At 52.5% G+C, this 24,674-nt stretch overlaps 1 protein-coding gene and 1 long non-coding RNA gene across 5 annotated transcripts in view; one reads left to right on the top strand and one right to left on the bottom strand.

Moving 5' to 3' along the window:
- Positions 1–662: 662 nt before the first annotated feature.
- LOC311529259 lies at positions 663–14,137 on the bottom strand. 3 transcript variants are annotated; one of them, XR_014713805.1, is made up of 5 exons: positions 13,782–14,137; positions 12,076–12,338; positions 10,834–10,936; positions 3,491–5,397; positions 663–2,840 (listed from the first exon to the last, which is right to left on the bottom strand). It is a non-coding gene; the product is annotated as an uncharacterized lncRNA (long non-coding RNA). The 3 variants fall into 3 exon arrangements; XR_014713806.1 differs by having other exon boundaries at positions 12,118–12,338; XR_014713807.1 differs by lacking the exon at positions 3,491–5,397 and having other exon boundaries at positions 13,782–14,129.
- A 1,531-nt stretch (positions 14,138–15,668) lies between these two features.
- HSD11B2 (hydroxysteroid 11-beta dehydrogenase 2) overlaps positions 15,669–24,674 on the top strand; it is a 52,479-nt gene continuing 43,473 nt past the window's right edge. Inside the window, exon 1 of one of the 2 annotated variants that reach the window (XM_084644757.1) lies at positions 15,669–16,038. In XM_084644757.1, the coding sequence (XP_084500883.1) occupies positions 15,786–16,038 (253 nt within the window). In that variant the 5' untranslated portion in view covers positions 15,669–15,785. Of the gene's footprint in view, positions 16,039–16,144; positions 16,602–24,674 lie in introns of those variants that run through there. The other variant, XM_084644758.1, reaches the window with a different exon arrangement.

The following is a 24,674-nucleotide window of genomic DNA, read 5'->3' as shown; positions in this document are numbered from 1 at the left end:
CCCACTGGTGACTAGCTTTGAGAAGCGAGAGGAAGCGATGGTGGCCCGAGCCATGGGGAAAGCAGCGATGGATGGCCCAGAGCAGCCTGGGAGGTGGCCAGACCATTCTGGCAGTCTGGGCTGAGGACTCCAGCCCGACAGGAAGGCAGGCCAGTGACACGCCAGGCAGATATCCGTCAGGAGGGGAAAGAAATGGAAAACCAGAGGGTTGGGGAGAGAGGCCATTGATTCCATAACTGCAAAGGGACCAACAAGGCCCAAGAAAGGGCACTTCTGCTAGCCGGAGACCACTCACCCTCCTGGCGCAGGGGAGTGTTAATGGCCGCCAGAGGCAGACGCTGTGGGGGACTGCATAGGAAATGGGTCCAATTCCAGCAGCTACTGCCAGGACGAGAACTCATGTGAGCAGAGGGGCTCGGGCCGCCAGGGCAGATCGAGTAGCTGGCTGAGGAGCTCCCTGGACCATTAATGCTGATGTTCTATACATCTTGGAGCACTGGGGAAGTCCCAGAGGACAAGAAGGAAGCTAATGTGGTGCCAATCTTTTAAAAGGGTACATGGGATGACCTGGATTAAAGAATCTTGACATCTTTTTTTAGATAAGATTACAAGTGCCGTTGACAAAGATAATTATGTTTGATGTAATAACCTGCTACAAGGCATTTGACTTGGCATTGCACAACATTTTGATGAAGAAACTAGAACGATACAAAATTAGCATGGCACACATTAAATGGATTCAAACTGGCCAGCTGATAGGTCTCCAAATATAATTGTGAATGGGGAATCATCATGGAGCAGCTGTGTTTCCAGTGTTTTTAATGGGGTCCTGTGGGGTCACAGAATCATAGAATATTAGGGTTGGAAGAGACCTCAGGAGGTCAACTAGTCCAACCCCCTGCTCAAAGCAGGACCAATCCCCAACTAACTCATCCCAACCAGGGCTTTGTCAAGCCTGACCTTAAAAACTTCAAGGGAAGGAGATTCCACCACCTCCCTAGGTAACCCATTCCAGTGTTTCACCACCCTCCTAGTGAAAAAGTTTTTCCTCTTTGGAACCCCCTTTCAGGTAGTTGAAAGCAGCTATCAAATCCCCCCTCATTTCTTCTCTTCCGCAGACTAAACAATCCCAGTTCCCTCAGCCTCTCCTCATAACTCATGTGTTCTAGTCCCCTAATCATTTTTGTTGCCCTCCGCTGGACATTTTCCAATTTTTTCACGTCCTTCTTGTAGTGTGGAGCCCAAAACTGGACACAGTACTCCAGATGAGGCCTCACCAATGTCGAATAGAGGGGAATGATCACGTCCCTCGATCTGCTGGCAATGCCCCTCCTTATACATCCCAAAATGCCATTGGCCTTCTTGGCAACAAGGGCACACTGACTTCAATGTCCTTAACTACTTTCTCCTTCAAATTTTTTTCCAAGACCTTGCATACTACAGATGTCAAACTAACAGGCCTGTAGTTACCCGGATCACGTTTTTTTTCTTTCTTAAAAATAGGAACTATGTTAGCAATTCTCCAATCATACAGTACAACCCTTAATTTACAGATTCGTTAAAAATTCTTGCTAATGGGCTTGCAATTTCATGTGCCAATTCCTTTAATATTCTTGGATGAAGATTATCTGGGCCCCCCGATTTAGTCCCATTAAGCTGTTTGAGTTTCGCTTCTACCTCAGATATGGTAATATCTACCTCCATATCCTCATTCCCATTTGTCACGCTACAATTATCCCTAAGATCCTCTTTAGCCTTATTAAAGACTGAGGCAAAGTATTTGTTTAGATATTGGGCCATGCCTAGATTATCCTTGACCTCCACTCCATCCTCTGCGTTTAGCGGTCCCACTTCTTCCTTCTTATTTATATGGCTGTAGAACCTTTTACTATTGCTTTTAATTCCCTTTGCAAGGTCCATCTCTACTTGACTTTTAGCCTTTCTCACTTTATCTCTACGTGTTCTGACCTGAATAAGGTAGCTTTCCTTGCTGATCCCTCCCATCTTCCACTCCCTGTATGCTTTCTGCTTTTTCTTAATCACCTCTCTGAGATGCTTGCTCATCCAGCTTGGTCTACAACTCCTGCCAATGAATTTTTTCTCCTTTCTTGGGATGCAAGCTTCCGATAGCTTCTGCAGCTTTGACTTGAAGTAATGCCAGGCCTCCTCTGCCTTTAGATCCATAAGTTCTCCAGTCTATGTATTCTTTATTAATTCGTCACGCAAATAGGGGGTTAACTGCTAAGGTAGCCCGGGAGGGGTGGGGGAAGAGGGAAGGACAAGGCCACACTGCACTTCAAAACTTAAAAACTTAAAAAATTTAAAACTTATTGAATGCCAGCCTTCGGTTGCTTGGGCAATCCTCTGGGGTGGAGTGGCCGGGTGCCCAGAGGCCCCCCACCGCGTTCTTGGGTATCTGGGTGAGGAGGCTATGGAACTTGGGGAGGAGGGAAGTTGGTTACACAGGGGCTGCAGCGGCGGTCTGAGCTCCAGCTGCCTTTCCTACAGCTCAACCATATGCTGGAGCATAGCAGTTTGATCCTCCAGCAGCCTCAGCATTGAATCCTGCCTCCTCTCATCACGCTTCTGCCACCTTTCAGCTTCAGCCCTCTCTTCAGCCCGCCACTTACTCTCCTCAGCCCACCAACTCTCCTCCTGGTCATTTTGTGCTTTCCTGCACTCTGACATTGTCTGCCTCCACGCATTTGTCTGTGCTCTGTCAGTGTGGGAGGACAGCATAAGCTCAGAGAACATTTCATCGCGACTGCGGTTTTTTTGCCTTCTGATCTTCGCTAGCCTCTGGGAAGGAGAAGATCCTGTGATCCTTGAAACGCATGCAGCTGGTGGAGGAAAAAAAAAGGGACAGCGGTATTTAAAAAGACACATTTTACAGAATAATGGGCACACTCTTTCACGGTAAACCTTGCTGTTAACATTACATACACAGCTGTGTGCTTTCGTTCCTAGGTCTCATTTTGCCTCCCCCCACCGCGTGGCTAGCCCCTCCCCCCCCATGGCTAACAGCGGGGAACATTTCTGTTCAGCCACAGGCAAACAGCCCAGCAGGAACGGGCACCTCTGAATGTCCCCTGAAGAAAAGCACCCTATTTCAACCCGGTGGCCATGAATGATATCACTCTCCTGAGGGTAACAGAGAGATAAAGAACGGATGTTGCTTGAATGCCAGCAAACATACACTGCAATGCTTTGTTCTACAATGATTCCCGAGTACGTGCTACTGGCCTGACGTGGTAAAGTGTCCTATCATGGTGGGTGGAATAAGGCTGCCCTCCCCAGAAACCTTTTGCAAAGGCTTTGGGAGTACCTCCAGGAGAGCTTCATGGAGATGTCCCTGCAGGATTTCCTCTCCATCCCCAGACACATTAACAGACTTTTCCAGTAGCTGTACTGGCCGTGAATGCCAGGGCAAATTAATCCTTTCACATGCTTGCTTTTAAACCATGTATACTATTTAAAAAGGTACACTCACCAGAGGTCCCTTCTCCACCTGGCTGGTCTGGGAGGCAGCCTTCGGTGGGTTCGGGGGGTACTGGCCCCAGGTCCAGGGCGAGAAACAGGCCCTGGCTGTTGGGAAAACTGGTTTCTCCACTTGCTTGCTGTGAGTTATCTTCAACCTCCTCCTCCTCATCTTCCTCGTTCCCAAAACCTGCTTCCGTGTTGCCTCCCACTCCATTGATGGAGTCAAACAACACGGCTGGGGTAGTGGTGGCTGAACCCCCTAAAATGGCAAACAGCTCATCATAGAAGCGGCATGTTTGGGGCTCTGACCCGGAGCGGCCGTTTGCCTCTCTGGTTTTCTGGTAGGCTTGCCTCAGCTCCTTAAGTTTCACACGGCATTGCCTCGGGTCCCTGTTATGGCCTCTGTCCTTCATGCCCTGGGAGATTTTTACAAATGTTTTGGCATTTCAAAAACTGGAACGGAGTTCTGATAGCACGGATTCCTCTCCCCAGACAGCGATCAGATCCCGTACCTCCCGTTCGGCCATGCTGGAGCTCTTTTGTGATTTTGGGACGCCATCATTGTCATCTCTGCTGATGAGCTCTGCACTCACCTGCAGCTCACCATGCTTGCTAAACAAGAAATTAGATTCAAAAGTTTGTGGGCCTTCTCCTGTCTACCTGGCCAGTGCATCTGAGTTGAGAGTGCTGTCCAGAGCCGTCACAATGGAGCACTCTGGGATAGCTCCCGGAGGCCAATACTGTCGAATTGCATCCACACACCCCCAAATTCGATCCGGCAAGGCTGATTTCAGCGCTAATCCCCTTGTCGGGGGTGGAGTAAGGAAATCGATTTTAAGAGCCCTTTAAGTCAAAAAAAAGGGCTTCGTCATGTGGACGGGTGCAGGGTTAAATCGATTTAACGCTGCTAAATTTGACCTCAACTCCTAGTGTAGACCAGGTCTAAGATCTTCCGATCTCTTCACCCTACAGACCCCCGCTCCAGTCTTTGGTGGCATTGTCGTGGCGGGGGGGCAGAGGGGGTTGTCCTTCAGTGCCGAAGACCGGAGCGAGTCAAGGACGCAACTCCGAAGTGCTGCTGAAGACCCGGAGCACCGCCGGGTGAGTACCAGGGGGTGGTGCCTTTTTTTAATCTCCACTCCCCCTGTTTTTTCCACCTGGCTACGCCACTAGGTGTGTTCCTTAGTATTGACTTAGCTGTGCTCCTTTCTTTGCCTCCACAGAAACATCTGCAAAGCCCCAATCCGCTGAACTGTCGCAGGTGGCTAGTGCTCCGGGGATCCAGATTGTTTGCACCAGCTACCAGAGTCCAGCGTTCCTGGCAGTGAAGAATTTTCAAAGCTGTTTGTGGCTTTAATTGCTCGGCCCTGGGCTGAGCTGGTGTATGTGATCAGATGCTGAGTGGGGGCTGAGATGTGAAGGCTCTGATCTGTGAATTATATCCCTGTACCCCTTGCCTGGGGCCATTCCTGGAGCGGGCTGTCAGCACTTGGCTGAGGGAGGGCATGACGCCAGCTTCTCTTAAAGAAGTGATTGTTAGGCCTTGCCGAGGGAATGGTCTCTTTGAAGCTGAGGCTTTGTCCATTTGTCACTGGGTTTTGGATTGGAAGGACCCTTCGACTGAGGCAGCTTGTTGATAAGGTGTTGACGAGACCACTCTCCAGCACTCCCTGCTTTGTGGAGGGTGATTTGACAGCTCCCCAGGCCTCAGTGGACTGTAGCTGTCAGCTGTAGTGTTGCATGCTGAGCCCTTGTGAAAACGAGGCCATAGGTTGCCCCCAGCTGGGCATGGACACACGGAAGCACTCCGACTGACTGGGCTTTTGTGGAAACAGAGGCCTCGCTGCCAGGGTGAAGAGGGCGTTTTCACTAGGTTGGAATGAGATTTGGAAAGAGATTTGCTAGAAAAGGGTCTTTCTGAAATGCAGAGAAAATGGCTGATTAGCTGTTGTGCGCTTTGCCTCCCTCTTTCGTGCTAATATAAGGATCATAGAAGCATAGACTATCAGGGTTGGAAGGGACCTCAGGAGGTCATCTAGACCACCCCCTGCTCAAAGCAGGCTAGCTACAGACTTGATGGGAAACTAAATCGACGGGCTGGTTTAGTGCACAGAGCACTATAGTAACCGAGGGAATTAAAAATCAGAGCGAAAACACCATTATGTTCCACTAAGTCATGAGTGCCTGTCACGGAACATGATGGAGAAAAATACATGCCAAGTGCCGCAAAAGACAATGTCATAAGCCAATGTATAAAATCCTAGAGCCCTGTGCTGTGTGAGTAGGATTATTATTCATCTGTATTATGGTTGCGGCTAGAGGCCTCCACCAGGATCACCCCCCTCTTGTGCAAGCCGTTGTGCAAACACACATAGGAAACAGTTTCTGCCCCCAAGAGCTGAGACTTTATGTAATCTTGCCTTTTGTCTTTTGGGTGCTGCGTCTTTAAATTCCTGCCTGCATGGGAGGTACAGCTGAACTATGGAGTCATTCCCCCACTCTCTGGCCCAGTGATTTTTCAAACAAAGTGGAACAGCTTCAGTGTCAGGGCTTGAGAGGGCAACGTACCCTAGCCTGGTGGTCGGGGCACTCAGCTGGGCGGTGAGAGAGCTGGGTTCATAGCCCTGCTCCACAGCAAGCAGAGTGGGGATTAGAACCTGGGTTTCCTATAGCTTGAGAGCGTGCCCTTCCTACGAGGTATAAACAGGGCCAGATTTACACCTTACACCCCCCTAGGCACAGCATCTTCAGTGTCCCCGCCCACACCTGACCGTCATGTTTTCTGTAACTTTTAGGTACCCCTAGAACGCCAGCGCCTCTAGGCACATGCCTACAGTGCCTACTTGGAAATCCGGCCCTGGGTATAGATGGGGGGTGGGCTAGGTGTGCTCTGAGCACCCACCTACTGGATCAGGCCCTGTGGGTGAGGGAGGCAGAGGGACACCTTGTTTGAGAATCCTGCCAGGGCTTAGGTGTGAGCCAGGGTGCTGAGCCGGGTCAGGAATGAGGCAGCTTTGTAAATGGGCACTGGCAGAAAAGCAGCTTCCTAGGGGACTTCGCCAGCAGGGATTTAGAAACCGGCGGGGTTTGGTGGCAGCTGAACGGGGTTTTGAAGATCCACATTTTGGACTCAGGAACCTAAGTCCCTTTGTTGCTCTAGCCCCTAGTGGCTCCAGGCAATGGGCTGCATGTGCTTTTCCCCCTGCAGTGGGATGCTGTAGCAGAGAGGAAATGCCCCCCACAGACAGACAGGTATCTTAGTGGCTGTGAGGGTACCACTGGGCTTTCACTCACTTTTTAGCTTTGCTTCTCTTGTAGGCAAACAGTCTGTTTGGGCCGTTCCCAGGGGTCTGGAGTTTTATCTCAGAGGGTAACCAGATCCACTTGGGATCTAGTGGCTTTTACTCCCCCAGTGCAGGTGTGTCTTCAGATGGGAAGAGGACATTAAAATATCCACTAGCTGGGAGCAAGTTTTAGTTTTTACTGAGCATGGCTGGATTCAAAGGGGTGAGCGCCAGGGAATGGGCTCTGTACCCCAATAGCAAGGCACTGAGGCAGCTGGATCGCCAGAATGTGCTAGCATAGGAGAGGGCTCATAGCTAGCTAGCTAGTGCACGCTCAAAAAGACCTGAAAAGAACATTAAGGGTGCAAAGTCAAGCACTGGGGCATTAGAAAACGCCAGACTTAATGCTACCCACGCAACCTTAGTTCGGCTTCCATGCACGTATACAGTAAGACAGGCTTGAGCTGCAGGAGTGCAGACTCCATCTTCCCACGTGGATCAGCATGAAGGTTTGAACTTAAGCCTCTCAGATCCACAGCACAGTCCCCTACTACAGGAGCTAAAAGAGCAGCTCCTAACAGAAGTAGGCTGTTATCCTCTATGTAGATCAATTTCACAAGACAGCTGTAACACACACGTGACGAGTGAATCACACCACTATTTGCTAGCCAGCAACAGTAGAACCTTCGGTATCCAAAATCCTTTGTTCTGTTCTCTGCGCTGGGAGGGGAGTGTTGTTGAGGAGTTAGAGCAGCAATTAATAATAGGTTGGCCAAGTACAGGCAGCTCTGCGGGGTGGATTATACTTATGCTTGCAATATTAGAGATCGGGGGTCTCTTCCCAACTGACTTCATCTTACAGTGTGTGTAAAATTGGGGAGGGGGAGAGAGGCTGATACATGTCTGCCGAAGAGGGAGATCATAAGCTTTCCATAATATTAAGGGATGTGACCTACCCAGAGATAGTAACAGCTGAAGAGATGACTTAAACTCATGGTTGCTGGGCTCTTAGCTCTGTGCACCTTCCCTGTGTCATGTTTCACAGCGTGCGCACACGCACGCACACACACCCCTTAGATAAAAACATAAATACTCTTGTGGGAAGGTTGCAACGTAACATAACTTTAGTTCGTAGAATCCAAAATGATAACACCCAATAATTCAAAACCAGAGAGAGATGAAGCAGGCTGCTCCCTAAGGCAGGCAGAGGCACAACTCAACCCTCCTCACTCTAGGGTGTCTGGCCCAGGTCGCATGCTGCCCTACAGAGTCCTCCACCTGCAAGCAGGACCTGCAAAACCCCAGAGAATTTAAAGTGATAGAGCAGAATTCTAACAACATTTTCCATACACCATACCCTGAGGCTATAGGGACCTGTCTGTGCACAGGGAGAATCATAGAATCACAGAATATCAGGGTTGGAAGGGACCTCAGGAGGTCATCTAGTCCAACCCCCTGCTCAAAGCAGGACCAATCCCCAACTAAATCATCCCAGCCAGGGCTTTGTCAAGCCTGACCTTAAAAACCTCTAAGGAAGGAGATTCCACCACCTCCCTAGGTAACGCATTCCAGTGTTTCACCACCCTCTTAGTGAAAAAGCTTTTCCTAATATCCAACCTAAACCTCCCCCACTGCAACTTGAGACCATTACTCCTCGTTCTGTCATCAGCTACCACTGAGAACAGTCTAGAGCCATCCTCTTTGGAATCCCCTTTCAGGTAGTTGAAAGCAGCTATCAAATCCCCCCTCATTCTTCTCTTCCGCAGACTAAACAATCCCAGTTCCCTCAGCCTTTTCTCATAACTCATGTGTTCCAGTTCCCTGATCATTTTTGTTGCCTTCTGTTGGATGTTTTCCAATTTTTCCACATCCTTCTTGTAGTGTGGGGCCCAAAACTGGACTCAGTACTCCAGATGAGGCCTCACCAATGTCGAACAGAGGGGAATGATTACGTCCGTCAATCTGCTGGCAATGCCCCTCCTTATACATCCCAAAATGCCATTGGCGTTCTTGGCAACAACGGCACACTCTTGACTCATATATAGCTTCTTGTCCACTGTAACCCCTAAGTCCTTTTCTGCCTAACTGCTGTCTAGCCATTCGGTCCCTAGTCTGTAGCGGTGCATGGGATTCTTCCGTCCTAAGTGCAGGACTCTGCACTTGTCCTTGTTGAACCTCATCAGATTTCTTTTGGCCCAATCCTCTAATTTGTCTAGGGCCCTCTGTATCCTATCCCTGCCCTCCAGCATATCTACCTCTCCTCTCAGTTTAGTGTCATCTGCAAACTTGCTGAGGGTGCAATCCACGCCATCCACCAGAACATTTATGAAGATATTGAACAAAACCGGCCCCAGAACAGACCCTTGGTGCACTCCACTTGATACCGGCTGCCAACTAGACATGGAGCCATTGATCATTACCCATTGAGCCCGACAATCTAGCCAACTTTCTATCCACCTTATAATCCATTCATCCAGCCCATACTTCTTCAACTTGCTGGCAAGAATACTGTGGGAGACTGTGTCAAAAGCTTTGCTAAAGTCAAGGAACAACACGTCCACTGCTTTCCCCTCATCCACAGAGCCAGTTATCTCGTCATAGAAGGCAATTAGATTAGTCAGGCATGATTTGCCCTTGGTGAATCCATACTGACTGTTCCTGATCACTTTCCTCACCTCTAAGTGCTTCAGAATTGATTCCTTGAGGATTTGTTCCATGATTTTTCCAGGGACTGCGGTGAGGCTGACTGGCCTGTAGTTCCCCGGATCCTCCTCCTTCCCTTTTTTAAAGATTGGCACTACATTAGCCTTTTTCCAGTCATCCGGGACCTCCCCCGATCACCACGAGTTTTCAAAGATAATGACCAATGGCTCTGCAATCACATCCGCCAACTCCTTTAGCACTCTCGTATGCAGCGCATCCGGCCCCACGGACTTGTGCTTGTCCAGCTTTTCTGAATAGTCCCAAATCACTTCTTTCTCCACAGGGGGCTGGTCACCTCCTCCCCATGCTGTGCTGCCCAGTGCAGTAGTCTGGGAGCTGAATCAATTCCGAATACTCTTCCCTGGTCATTTGTCCAATCTTCCACTTCTTGTAAGCTTCTTTTTTGTGTTCAAGATCAGCAAGGATTTCACTGTGAAGCCAAGCTGGTCGCCTGCCATATTTACTATTCTTTCTACACATCGGGATGGTTTGTCCCTGTAACCTCAATAAGGATTCTTTACAATACAGCCAGCTCTCCTGGTCTCCTTTCCCCCTCATGTTATTCTCCCAGGGGATCCTGCCCATCAGTTCCCTGAGGGAGTCAAAGTCTGCTTTTCTGAAGTCCAGGGTCCGTATTCTGCTGCTCTCCTTTCTTCCCTGTGTCAGGATCCTGAACTCGACCATCTCATGTCACCGCCTCCCAGGTTCCCATCCACTTTTGCTTCCCCTACTAATTCTTCCTGGTTTGTGAGCAGCAGGTCAAGAAGAGCTCTGCCCCTAGTTGGTTCCTCCAGCACTTGCACCAGGAAATTGGCCCCTACGCTTTCCAAAAACTTCCTGGATTATCTGTGCACCTCTGTATTGCTCTCCCAGCAGCTATCAGGGTGATTGAAGTCTCCCATGAGAACCAGGGCCTGTGATCTAGTAACTTCCATTACTTGCTGGAAGAAAGCCTTGTCCACCTCATCCCCCTGGTCCGGTGGTGTACAGCAGACTCCCACCACGACGTCACCCTTGTTGCTCACACTTCTAAACTTAATCCAGAGACTCTCAGCTTTTCTGCAGTTTCATACTGGAGCTCTGAGCAGTCATACTGCTCTCTTCCATACAATGCAACTCCCCCACCGTTTCTGCCCTGCCTATCCTTCCTGAACAGTTTATATCCATCCATGACAGTATTCCAGTCATGTGAGTTATCCCACCAAGTCTCTGTTATTCCAATCACATCATAGTTCCTTGACTGTGCCAGGACTTCCCGGTCTCCCTGCTTGTTTCCCAGGCTTCTTGCACTCCCAATTCACACTTTTCAAACAACCAATCAAGCACACGGACAAACTGTCCTCACAACAGACACTCAGATACTCACCAACACAGCCTCTTTAATGCAGCCCTTAGTGTACCTCCTCTCAGGCAGATCCCAGGGAGGAATGGGTCTATTTCTTCCTCACTACACTTTTGCCCTCAGAGAGCTGGAAGAGAAGGATTTTGGATGTTCTGGAGCTCCTGGCAATGGAACAGTCTCCTGAACTTAAAGCCTAGCCTGCAAACTTGGGACAGACAGCAACACTAGTCCTGATCCACCCACCAGTCCAGCCCAAAACACTCAACCTACCTTGCCGCAGCACGGCCTATCTCTAGCCAGCCCAGCACCCCGGACCTGGGTCAGCTCAGAATGTCCCATGGAACCCACCACGTTCCACTTGTTCAAACCCCCCCCCCCCCCCCCCCGGTCTGGGCCAACTCATGAAGCCCATTCAGCCCATCACAGTGACCCCTGGCAGATGCCTGGCTATTCACCTTTTGAGTGACCAGCAGCCTGGTGACCTGAGGAAATATCTTTGATTTGAATGGGCCTATCTGAGTGCTCTGTGCCATGTGGGGGGTGGGGGCGGGAAAGCTTTGCATCTCGTCCATGCCCAAGTCCACCTCCAGAAAACGCCTGAATTCCTCTTGGGGAATGCCTGTCGTATGCTGTTTGAGAACATGCCCCCTCCCCTCCCTTCCCCACCATGCTGGCATTTCCTGTATTGTCTTTGTTGAAATGGAAAGGCTGTGAACTGGGACCTTGGGTTCCAGCACCACGCCCAGGAAAAACCACCCAGGCCAGTTTGACTTTGCAGCTCCCGCTAAGCTGCTGCTGGGGTTGTGAAATGTGTTTTTCCCCCAGTGCAATGGGGTTTGTTTTTGTAACATGCCCAGCAGCTCTCCTGAGAAGGATGCAAACGTCATTCTTCATCTCCTCTACAGGCCGGGTTCTTAGGCTGTGCCAGCATGCCTGGCCCTGCCTGCTGCTGCTCCCTTCCCCCGCCGCCTGTGCCCACCCACTGCCCGCCAGCAAGGGAACTGGCAACTCTGGTAAGCCGGCAGTGACCACGAACCAATTGGCAGAGCCTTGGCAGAGCTCCTTGAACCGGGTGCGATTTGGAGGTTGGCACACGGGGGGGACTCTGGCTCCCAGACAAACACATGCAGAGGGCGCCACGGGTCAGGCTTGTTGCAGGAGGCGGTTGGTGATCCAGGGCAGAGAAGCACAAAGGATCACTGAGTACTGACTCAGTGAGATATTAAAAAACGTGTTTTATTAAGTGAACGAGGCAGAAGCAATTACCTTGTGTAATAAATAAGGAGACAAAAAAGGACTTTGACCCACCATCTCACAGGGTGAGGGTGGGGAGCTCCTGACTTGCCACGCTGTTCATCACATGGACTCGGCCCCTTCCCAGCGCTCTGCCCAGCCCGACGGTGGGACGCCATCACTCTGAGCTGGCCAGTTTCCACCGGCGCAGATGATGGCGTGCAGGCCAGGGCGTTTGGATGCGAAGAAGAAAGTCTGAGGCAAAGTGGGGCATTTCGGTTAACTCAGCCATTTGTCTGTGGATACCCAAAACGGGTCAGTCTTGTCATGCTTCATCTTCATCTTTCAGAGCCCTCGGTGCCCTTCCAGCCCCCTCCACAGCCTGCCCAGCCTCACCTGAACCCCCAGCTCCTTCATGGACTCAGCCACTCCTGTCTGCCTGACCTCAGAGACCGCTGGACACCTGGCTCTCTTCCCCACGCAGCCCAGCTCCAACTCACCTGTTGGGACCATCGGGGGGAGCTTCTGAGGTGGCTTCTGGCCCCTGGAATCCCCCTCACAGCTGCCTCCTGAGAGCAGACACCTACCTGCAGTTGATAAGCTCTGCTCAGGTTCACAGCGCTGGCTTTTTGCTGCCCTGTCCTCTCTCTGCCTCCCTCCTCACGCCCCCTTCCCCACCACACTCACCTCCCCACCTGCTCCCAGCCCCCCTTGTTACATCCCCACCTGCCCCAGCCAAACTAACAAACAACTCTGCTCGCTCAGCCACGGGCTGGGCATCATGTTATCATCACACGCACACGACTAATGCTGCCCACCAGCCCCCATCCCGGCTGCCTGGCCTCCTTGGCAGCTCCTTTCCTGCTTGCGCTGCACTAGGAGCTGCTAGGGCGAGGACTGCGGGATGTCTCTTCGTGTCTGCACAGAGCTTGGCACAACAGGGCCCCGGCCCAGCTCACCAGTGGCTGCTACAACTCTTCAATAACACTTGGCACTGATGCAGCGGGTTGCCTGTTCCAAGCCCTGAACAAACAGCTGTCGATGGTTGTGACATCCCTGGGAGCAGGTCAGGGTCATTACCCCCATCGCACAGCCAGGGGAAGTGGCTTGCGCAAGGTTGCCCGCCACGTCAGTCAGCAGCAGCCACGAATAGAATCCAGGTCTGCTGACGTCCTGCCCCGTCCTCACACCTAATCACAGCACAGCAGCAGGGAAATAACCCAGTTTGGCCTATTAATGGACTAGGGCCCTGCTTGTGTGCTCGGTTGCCCAAAGCCACACTGACTGGCCCCTCGGAAACCCCGCTGCACCAGCCGGGTGGAGAGGTGGGTGGCAACAGGAGGCAAAATCAGACTTTGAAAGGTGCAGGGGATGTTACCTTTACCCCAGCCCCCCAAAGCTGTGCCAGCCCTGGGGCTTGGGCCTCATAAATGAGGGTGTCCGCTGGAGCTGAAATGCCCTTTCCCTTGATCTCTGGCCTTTCCAGCAGTAGGCAGGGCTCTCTGCAGACCAGGGTGGCAGTGGCCACACGGGTTGCAGCTCTGGGCCACCAGCAGAGCGGCAGGCGTGACTCCAGCCTCGCCGCGTGGGGTTCCACGGCGTGAGCGTCACGGACATAGAGGCCCCCTGGGATCAGCCAAGATGCCCCCCTACGGATTTCGGGGCCCCAGGAGGGGGAAGAGAGCACAGGCTGCAGGAGGGTAGAGATAGCACTACCAGGACAAAGGTCTCATCCTCACCTGGAGCCTGGAATCTGGGCAGGTTCCCTGGTGTGAGGACAGGTGCAGCACACAAGAGGTGGGACTGTGGTTAACCCTTTCGTTGCCTTCCTGCTGCAGAACACCAGGAACGAAGCTCTATTAATGGACGGAAGGCGCCCAGGGAAGCTTGGCTGCAAAGACTAACAGTGTGGAGAGGGACAGAGTGTCTCTCCGCAGGATCAGGAGGGGAGCCTATTTCAAGGGGCAGCAACAGCGTCAGCAGGAACGTGCATAATGAGACTTTGGACAAAGGAATCTGTCCTTTCCGTGCAGGCTGGACTAAGGACGTGGATGCATGTGTCCTGTAAGAATGCATTACTGATCAACCCAAGGGTCAGCCCAGACAAGAGCCGGGGGACCTGGCTGGGAGCTCACGCCGCACACGGTTTCTCTTTTTAATCTCTCTTATTGTTTCCATGGCGGTTCTGGGCAGGGATTCCACACGCTTCTCTCGGGGATGAACAGTTCTTTGTCTTTGCATGGCCATAGCTTGATCCAATTTTTTGGTGTTATTATTTACAACAAGGAAAATATTCAACAACAACATTAAACTTTCTTTCACCTCACACAACCCTTTCTGCTAACGCTTTGCAAACACCCCTGTGGGGGAGGTGATCACACCTGGTAACTGCTCACAATGCTGGGGCATAGGGGGTTACTCACCAGCCTGAATCCAAACTGGGTGGGTAGAGAACAATTGCGACTGTCCGATGACTGCTCAGCAGCCAGTGTGAAACAGACAGTGGGCCAGAGGAAGGATGCCCAGGGGTTAGGGTATTCACCTAGGACTCAGGACATCTGGCCCAGGTCCTTGGGTGACCTTGGACAAGTTGCTTTGGGCTAGAATATTAGCCCATCTTTAAGCACCTAAATAGCTTTAAAAGTCTGGCCCTTGGCCCCGCCCTGCCTGAGTTCCCTAGCTGAGACTTGGGGGTAGTGGTCTGCCCGCGGGTGCTGAGAAGATAAACGCATCAACGTTGGTGAGGCTCTCGGCTACTCCAGTGGTGAGGGTCCTATTAGAACCTAAAAGACCGAATTCCCAACCCCACCTTTCGCAGAATCATCAATCAGCCCACAAAGAATCACAACCGTTTACAAAAATAACAAAGGTGGGTGCTCTGTCTTCAGCTTCTGGTTTATAAGCCCGTAAGGGGGGATGGACACTTGGGTCACTGTTCCAAGTGGTTAGTTGCAGCCAGGAGGACTACTAACTTTACTTCGTATTGAATGAAGGCAGTGAGTCTCTTTGGCTCACCTGACTCCAGGAGCTGGGGCTTTAGGAAGCACACCCAGTAATGGGAGACTCTCCGTGAACTCAGGAGAGCTGGCCCCACTGGATAACTAGAGCTGTTCCTCCCCCACTCCCCCCAGCTGTCCCTAATCATCGCCCCCCCCCCCGGTTGCAGCACAGTCCCAAGGACCGAAAGCCTGGCAGAGATGGGCCCGGGAAGGGGGGGGGGCGCTTGCCCTGGCTTGGGGGCGCCCCTCCAGGGCTGCCAATGGGGCACTTCCCCCCCCCCCCCAGAGAGGAAATAAATAAATGGAGGCGAAGCCGGAGCAAAGCGCCGCTTGGCCGGGGAGCTCCCGGAGGGGCTGTGCCCACTGCCCGGCCGGCCCCCCGGGGGCTGTGCCCACTGCCCGGCCGGCCCCCCTGCTCCTCCCGCGGGGCCGCCCGGGGCGCACGTGGGGTGGAGGCGGCGCCCGGCGCCGGCCGCTTTGACTTTGACTTTGACTCTCCGAAAGCCGCGGGCGGGCGGGCGCGGGCCCCGGGGGCTGCTCCGGGCCCCGGGGGCTGCTCCGCGCCCCGGCGCGCTCTGGCCCCCAGTGGGCTGCGGCCGGGCCGGGGCGCGGCGAGGCGGCCCAGCCCGCGGGCCGGCTCCCATTGGCAGGGCAGGGCCGGCTCCGCCCTCTCCCGCCCGGCCCCGCTATAAGTAGGTGCCGAGCCGGGCCGCTGCCCGTGCCGGGCGCCGCTGGCCCTGAGCCATGGAGCGCTGGGTCTACGGCTCGCTCTGGGCCCTCTTCGCGGGCAGCCTCCTCCTGCGCCTCGCCCGCTCCCAGCTGCTCCCGACCCGGGCCCTGCTGCACCTGGGGCTGCTGGCCCTGCTGCAGCACCTGTGCCAGGCGTGCCTGCCTCTGCCACTGGGTGCCCCCCTCACCGCCGCCGGCTGCCTGGCCCTGGGGCGCGCGGCCCAGCGGCGAAGGCTCCCTGTGGCGGGGAAAGCCGTCTTCATCACAGGTGAGTGAGCCTGGCACCCCGGGCCCAGCCTCCCTCCTCCCCGGCGGTTAATGTTTAATTGGCCTGTTGTCGCGGGGACGCCTGGGTGTGCCAGGAGCCGGGTGGACTTGTCTCTGGTTGGCGCGTGTGGCCGGCCGCAGCGCCGGGCGGGTGACTCTCTCTCTCTCTGCGTGTGCGCACGTCGGTGCAATGGCGTGATGTCAGCGGCATGTGTTCACGCTAGGTTCCTGCACCGGGACGCCTACGTCCTGGGGGGGAGGGCCCCCCTGGCCTGTGCAGCAGAGTCTCCGTTCTGAAGGCTCAAAGTGGGCCCGATGCCTGCCGTGGGGCCTCCCGGATCTGCACGGGGCTAGGTTGTGAGGCTCTGACCTTCTGGAGGGCCACGGTGATCCAGCCCACTGTATCGGCGGCTGCAGTGCCTGGGACCGAGGGAGGCAGGATGCCCCTTGGAGCAGGGTATGGTGACGTGCTCAGGGTCCGCGCTGGGACTTCTCTGCCATCGGAGTGCTCCCCTGCAGATGGTGGTATAGCCTCGAGACCAGGGGTTCCTCCCAGAACCCAGGGTAAGTTACACTTGTATCACGTGGCACTTGCCTGGGTCAGAGCGGGAGGTTGGGACGGTAACTGTCCCCACTCCATGGGCAAGGCCTACCACTGGCTGCCCCATAATAACACCTTCCTTCCACCTCCTCCTGCGCTTGGCGATCCCTGCCTGGCCTAGCAGAACAGACAGTTGTCCTTTGTCCCGGGCTCCTGCTCTCTGAGCTGGGTCAGCAGAGTTTGGACTTGCACTTAAAAGTGCTTTCCTGGCGGAAGGACTGTACATCTACGACACAAAGAAAAACCCCACGGCTGCCCCAGGCCAGCCGACTCAGGCTCAAGGGGCTCGGGCTCCGGGGCTGGTTCTTTGCTGCGCAGACTTCTGGGGCTTGGGCCTGAGCTCAGAGACCTTCCCACCCTGCAGGGCCTTGAGCCTGGGCGCAGCCCAAGCCCAGAAGTCTCCGCAACAATGAAACAGCCGCACAGCCCAAGCTCCAGGAGCCTGAGAATGGTCCCTCGAAGATGGTGTCTCCAGTGCGATCCTGGCATGCTGTCCCACGGCTGTATGGCTGGCTAGCCTTGGGCTGGGCTGCTACCGGGGATGAGTCTCAGGCACTTCCCTCTTGCTCCCTGCAGCCTGGTGGCCTGCTGGTACTGCGTGGCTCTGCTTAGCTGTCTGACGGTGAAGCTGAGAAAGGGCTGATGAACACTGCGAGGGGCCCCTTGATGGGAGAAAGCATGCACCAGTGAGGAGGGCAAGGTCAAGGGAGCCTCGGCACCTCGGTCCTAGCTCCAGGTCTGCCCTTAACTGCTTTGTTAGTGAATCTTCCAGGGCTTCTGTTTCCTGTTCTGTAAAATGGGGCCATTCAGTCACATACACGCACACACATACTTGCCCTTGGAGAGTGCCACGCTGTCTGTCATGGCCATGGGCTTCCCTCTCCAGGGGCTGGCAGGGAGGGCTGAGGTAGCTCTCCATGAGCACTTCTTGGATCCTGATCCCTCCTGGAAGGAGCCCACTGACTGATGCAAATCCCAATATGCTCCAACAGGGTAAGAGCCGTGGTCCGGGAGCTGGTGTGATTTTTGGCACGTGGGGGACGTTTGGGCAGGTGCTTCCCAAGGGAGCAAGGCCCGTCTCCTTGCAGGAAGAGTGGGCTTTGCTCTTTGGCTGTTTCCAGCAACTGCAGTCTGATGGAGCAGAGGTCCCACAGTGTCTGGAGTGGCGACGGCCTTGCCGAGAGAGGAAGGGCCTATGGGAGGAGAGGAGGCTAGAGGGACTTCACTGGGACAGACTTGGAGGATCCGAGCAGTTGGGGAGCCATGGGAAGGTGGGAGGTGTTTCCACGCACATACAGCTGGGAAGGTGGCTGCAGAGCAGAGTGCAGGCCGGAGAGTGGCCTCGAGAGGGAGCTCCAGAGCTCAAGGTGAGAGCTGACAGATGCAGCAGGCGTGAATGAGTGATTCAGCTGAGAGAAGGTCAAGGCGGCAGCAGATACAGGCCATGCTAGGGAAGGAAGAACAAGTGTGTTCACTGAAAGCCGCCGTGCGTGATCTGCGTGTGCACACGTACTGTGTTCCTGAGCGCATGGATGTTCGCCTGTGTCCGCACGTGTGCATGTCTCTCTCGGGTCCCTTGGCATTCCCAAAGTGCCAATGACTCCAGCTCTTGATGCAGCGTGCTGACCCAGGACGTGGCAGAGTGTGTTGAGTGAGGCCTGTGCATGGCACTGCTTGTGTAACTGGTGAGTCAGCGAGTGGGACGAGGTGTTCTTGCCTGGAAGGCAAGGAAGGGACACTGCAGGCCTGCGGGGTTTGCTGTTAGCTGGCATTACCTTGTAGTTTCAGGTGCAGCTGGTGACCCGGGTCAGTTATTAGCTGTGCCCTGGCCCGGACCTCTTGGCAGGGCCGGATGCCAAGTGCTTCATTCAGGCAGGATGGGCATCAAATCAATTTAGCATTTGCATAATCAGTAGCCCCATTCCCTGGGGAGTTAATTCAGCGTGTGTCACTCCCTCAGACAGAGGCACCCAGTCCCCAGGAAGAGGTGGGGGCCTTTGTCTTCCCCAGCCCCATGCCTTAGGGGCAGGACGGCCTGAGGCAGGGTAGTGAGGCTCCTCTCTTCTTGCACAATGCCAGCCGCAGGAGCGTGTGGCATACACAACCAGCCTCCAGCTGGCAGCTCTTTCCTTCGGCCCTCACTCGCTCACCATCCGCAGGAGGTTCCTGTTGGGCAGTGAGTTAGACAAGTTACCTGTGCCGTGTGGAACAGCAGTGTTTTCTCTACTGTGGGTGCAGCAGCGCTGGCCCCTGGTTCAAGTTGCATTCACAGTTTCTTTACCGGAGTTTTTCACTTTTTGGACCCTGGTTGCAGGCTGTGTGAAAGCTACAAGAAGTTGCTGCGTCGTGAGCTGATTCAGACCGGAGCGGATAGACAGAGGGTCTGCTTGTTTATAGAGCATTTTTAGAATACAATAGCTGTGTAACCCAATGGGAATGGGTGGTGAAAGCCTCCTCTACTGGCTGGTCCACAAAGCGGAAGCAGTTCCTCTTGCAGCTCAAGTGGTACGGCTCTGAGCTGGGAATCTGCCAGACGCTAGGCCGTGCTGCTGATCTTGGGGGGGGGGGGGGGGGCTGTCACTCAACAGACAGATCTCTTTCAAACGGATTTTGTGTCGAAACCAGGATGATAGGGCAATTGTGGTGGGAAGCAGCACGCCCCAGGTGTTCCTGTGGCCATCCCTCCTGCATGTTTGTTTGGGTCCTGGGGGGGTCACCTGCTTGAGGGTGGAGAGGCAGGATCCATGCAGGTGGGGAGGACTGAGCTGGCAGATGTGCTCCAGGCAGGTAGTTGCTCCTGGCCCTAGCCAGGTTCCAGGCGTCCATGGGCAGCTGTAGTGTGTTTTGGGAAGTGAGTGAAGGTGGGGGCTCTCTTATGGGGCTGTTGCTCCTCCTTGTGTTTAGCAGTTTTTAGTCAGTAACTTGTAAGTGGGGTGCACAGACCTCTGCTCTGGATGGGTGCGGAGCCCGGCTACTGGTGTCTATGCGCCGAACGAGAAGAGTGTGATGGGATGGGACCGGCACGCCCCGTGGTGGTAAAGGAAGCATTAACTCTCTTGCCCTGGGAAAGTGCACAGCTCTTTGCCCTGATTGCAAAGACACTGAGGGAGCAGGGAGAGAGGAGATCCATCCTCCCACTCTGGACAGGGTAACGGAAGCCCATGGGAACAACCACTCCTGCAAGACTCCAAATGCTTTAAGCTTAGGAAAAAGCTGCAGGATGCCAGGAGCCCAGGGAAGGGCTCTGGGAGCAGCTGAGCTGCTGTCCCGAGGGGCTTGCACTAAGTGGGCTCAAGCCAGCCTGCCAAAAATAGCAGCATGGACGGGGCAGCTCCAGCGGAGACTTGGACTCGACACCTGAGCCCAGCCCCAGGTGGTCGGCTGGGCCTGAGATGCTCCTCGATGGCCAGGGAGGCTGTGTCCGGACCCACCCAAAATGATGGCGGGTGGAATTCAGTGTTGATCGGTTGAGCAGTTCCCGTTTGCCCTCCAATGTGCCTGGCTTCACAAACACCTGGCAGGGTTTGCAGCAAACTGTCATTCCTGAACCAGCTCAGAGAGGTGCTGGCCAAAGGCCACCTCCAGTCTCCTCTTGCCCAAGGCAGACACTGTCTGGATTCCGGCCAGGACACTGCATGCCAGCAGTAGCATGAGCACTGATGACCAAGCTGCTGCTGTCTGTGTATGGAAGGTGGGCAGACGTCCATTCGCATCCTCCTGGACCTCTCTTACATTCCCCATGGTTAAGACGCAACAGTCCGTACCCGTGGTAATTTCTAGTGGCTAACTACTCTGTGTGTTAAAATTACTCCTTATTTCCAGTCTTAATGTATCTAGCTTCAACTTAGTCACTGGATCAGATTAGACCTTTCTCTGTAAATTGAAGAGTCTGTTATTCAATATCTGTTCCCCATGCAGGTACTTACAGACTGTGATCAAGTCACCCCTTAGCCTTCTCTTTAAGCTAAACAGATTGAGCTCCTTGAGTCTATCACCTATAAGGCAGGTTTTCTAATCCTTTAATCATTCTTGTGGCTTTTCTCTGAACCCTCTTCAATTCATCAACATCCTTCCTGAATTGTGGGCACCAGAACTGGACAGTATGCCAGCAGCATGTTCCCCAAACTGGTGGTATGTCCGATCATACAATTTCACCAAGCCAGGAACAAATGTGCTTCCAAAATACTACTAGTTATTATGAAGCCACAGACAATCTCCCTCAGGCCTCGACCCTCATGCACCACCCAGACAGCCAGACTTTATGATGAAAGGCTATTAAAACCAAAGTTCATCACATCTTTTTTGGTTCTTCCAGCCCCAGAGAGCCACCCGCTCACCCAGGGTCAATATGGACTTCAGGATCTTACCAAAAAACCATGCTGATGCCAATCCTCTATTAATAAAAAGTTATTAAAAGGTTAGTTTACTAAACCTTTCATTTTAAAGTGAATCGTATTGATATCAGAGTCTGGAGATCAGTAGTGATGTTAAATCTGTTGGCTTGCAATACATCTTCCTGGTTCACCCAAAAGATTGGGGTCCTCAGTCCAGTGTTCAAAGCTCTCCTTGTTAGAAATCACAGGCCAGAGATGTGGGGCAGGAATCAGGCTAGGAGGTGATGTCACCACCACCCCCAGTCCATGTATATAGCAGAGTGCGGGCTCAAACACATGCTTTGTGTGCCTTGCCGAATCATAGGGTTTCTGTTGTCTCTGTGCTCTCTGAGGCACCTTTTGGGAGGGGCTCACTCAGGGGCATGCACAAGGGGGGGGAGTAGGGGCATGCCCCCCCATCAGTGGGGGTGCAGAACTCCTCTGGGGCCTGGGGTGAGGAGAGTGAACTCCTCTGGCCTGCGGTGGGAGATGACAGCTCCTCTGGCCCCGGGGCATGCGAGGAGATCCAGCTCCTCTGGCCCTGGGGCTGTGGTGCAGAGAACTACTAGCTCCTCTGGCTGCAGGGGGCACAAAGTGCCCCTCCATAAGCAGCTGAATTTTTATTTCGCCCCGGGTCCACTGAAAGAGTTGATTCTGCTTAATGCCCCATCAACACCTGACGGGCTTGTCTTGATGTAAATCTGTCTTGTGGGTGTTACCCAGGAACACATCTTTAGTAACAAGCGTGTTTAGACAGCATACAGTTTCATATCTTCATACTCAATGATGGCTCACACATTTCCCTGAGATGTAATCAGTGGAACAGCACTAACTTAATTTAATTGGGGATTGATCCTGCTTTGAGCAGGGGGTTGGACTAGATGACCTCCTGAGGTCCCTTCCTACCCTGATATTCTATGAACTTTTCCAATGATACAAGGCATACTTTGTACAAGATTTATCGCAATTGTAGAACTGCTGTGACAATATTGGTGAAGACGGTCCCCTTCCTTTTCATACAGCTTCACAACCTATACCTATCTAGGTCATCCTGTCTTCCCTTTTTGAATATTGGCATAACCGCTTTCTTCCTGTCTTCTGACACTTCCCTTGTGTTCCAAGATTTATTGAAAATAAACAAATGAATCTATGAGCAAATTCATCTGGTTACACAGAACTTTAACTGACCTCACTCAACAATGGGTGAGTGTAACCAGTGAAATAAACAACCCAGGGAAATGGTAGGTCTTCCATCTCTTGGTGTCGTTAACACTGGATGTTTCTAGACCAGGCCTTAGCCAATCACAAATTACTGGATTCAGTTCAGTTCAGGGGTACCTGGGTGAAATGTAATGGCCTGTGATAGACAGGAGGTTAGAGGATCTAATGGTCTGTTGTATTTAGATGGAGTATATGGGCCCAAAGACTAACAGGTGCTTACAAGACCCTGTCACTGTCCAACATTACAGTGTTAAACAAAGCTCGGGGGCTGGTATACGGAGATCTCTGTCTGCTTAGTCCCATGATAAATACAGCATTAAACGTCATTTCACCTTTTATTAAAGATACAGAAGAAGGCAACCCAGTTAAAGCCTTTGAAATGTAAGGTGTTAAATCAGGCTTCCGCCCTTGTTACTTTTCCCTTTTAGCTGGAGAGAGTCTTTAGAAGGAAAAAAACCTTTGTCTGACAGTCCCTTAGCTGGTGTAAAGATGGGAATAACTGTCCGGTCGGGGCAAAGATCAGAAGTTAGTAGAAACGGGCTGGAGCTGTTGGTTTTGTTGTTGCTGTTAAAGTTCAATCACGTTTCCTGCAAGACAAACACATGCAAAAGGGGAGAAGAAAGAACAGCCAAGAGAGAAAATGCAGCTTCTGTCTCTGGCTTCGACTCGCTTAGCCCCTCGTGGCTGGAGAAACACAGGCCCAGCTCTGCGATAGCCTCATGTGTGTGGGACCCAGGTCTGAGAGAGTCTGACGTGGGGCTGCCTCATTCTCTCCTGTGGAAGCTGTTCCACTCTGGATTAGTAATGAAAGGGTGATTAGAGCAGGGGACTGGACCCTAGGTCTCCCGCCTCCCTGAGGGGGCCCTAAACACCAGGCTACGGAGTCCTCCTCTCTGGCCCAATGAGTAGTTCAGTATTTCCAGAACAATCTGAGAGCACGCGAGTGTGTGAGACTGGTTCTGTAGCCCACTGGTTTAGGAACCCACCTAAAGGGGAGAGGAGAGAAATAAAAACGTGGGGAAATCCCGAACTTTTCGACAGAATTTCCACACTGTCTAAACTACGTTTTTCCGTCAAAAACCCACTGTCAGAAAATTCCTGAGCAGCTCTATTTTCATGTCCCTTTGGGCCCCGACAGTTTCATTTTGAATGGGCTCATTTTAGCCTGACCTGGCCAGAGGATTTCACAGACTCTGTTGCATCCATCCCAATACTGGTGGCTGAGCTAGAGCACATCTCTTGGACAGGTGTCCAGTCCTGCCAAAGACCCTGCCCTGCCCATCTGTTCCAATGGTGAATCGCTCTCACTGTTCTGAAGAAGTCTTATTTCCCGTCCGAGCTCTGCTGCCTTCAACTGCCACCCTTGGGAACCTGTTACACTTTGCCTCCTGGATTGCAACCCTCTAGCGTCAGATCTGTTCTCCCTCTGTAGGTAATTATAGAGTGTGATCAAATTACTGCTTTACCTTCTCTTTGATAAACTGCATAGATTGGGCTCCTTAAATCCTATGTTTAAGTGCTCCTCTGAACATTCAAGGATTTCATTAGCCCTCTTAGCCAGCATTGCACTTATCTACCATGACCTCCAAGTCCCCCTCTCCCCCGCCCCGCTACTTTCCAGGATACAGTCGCCGATCCTCTAAGTGTGGTGTGTATTCTTTATTCCTAGATATGTGATCTTGCATTTGGCCATATCAAAATACATGTCTGAATGTACTCTGTTTTGTGGCAACGACCTGTCCTTGTTGTAGTTTACCACCCTATCAATCTTTGTGGCCGCTGTAAAGCTCATCAGCAGTGATTTCATATCCTCTTCCTGAGCATTGATAAGGGAATGAAATATTACTGGTCTAAGAACAGGTTCCTGCAGGGTTCCACTAGACATGTCCCATTAACACATTTTCAGATCTCTCCGATAACATTATTTTTTAAAAGTGATGTATTAACTGGATTAGAAACTAGCTCGTACTTTAATCCAAATGTTGCATGATGCTAAATCCGATGCCTCACAGAAATCAATCACACTAATTAACCAAACGTGTACTCTCATAAACCAGATAGGTCTTGTCCAGTGACCTTTACATCTCCCATGGCACAATGTTGACTTGTGGTTAATTATATTTCTGTCTTTAGTTCTCTATTGAAACAGTCCCACGTCCGCCTGACAGCCCTCCCCGGAAACAAAGCCATGGAACAGCTATCTAGCCTGTAATTACCTTTTTAAAGAGAGGCATAAAATCAGCTAATTTTCAGGAACTTCCCCAGTTTGCCTACAATTATTAAAAACTAACAGTCCAGGCAGCTCCTTCCTGGTTCTTTTTACAACACATGGTGCAAGTTCTCTGGTCCTGCAAGCTTCAAGACTGTTCGTATGGTAGATGCTGTTTAATATCCTCTTTAGTAACTGTTGGGAAGAAACAAACGTGTTGAAACGTGTTGGCA

The sequence above is a fragment of the Lepidochelys olivacea genome, assembly GCF_965140295.1.
Source record: "Lepidochelys olivacea isolate rLepOli2 genome assembly, chromosome: 12".
In the NCBI taxonomy this organism is placed as follows: domain Eukaryota; kingdom Metazoa; phylum Chordata; order Testudines; family Cheloniidae; genus Lepidochelys; species Lepidochelys olivacea.
This window is presented reverse-complemented; position numbering and strand designations above follow the sequence as displayed.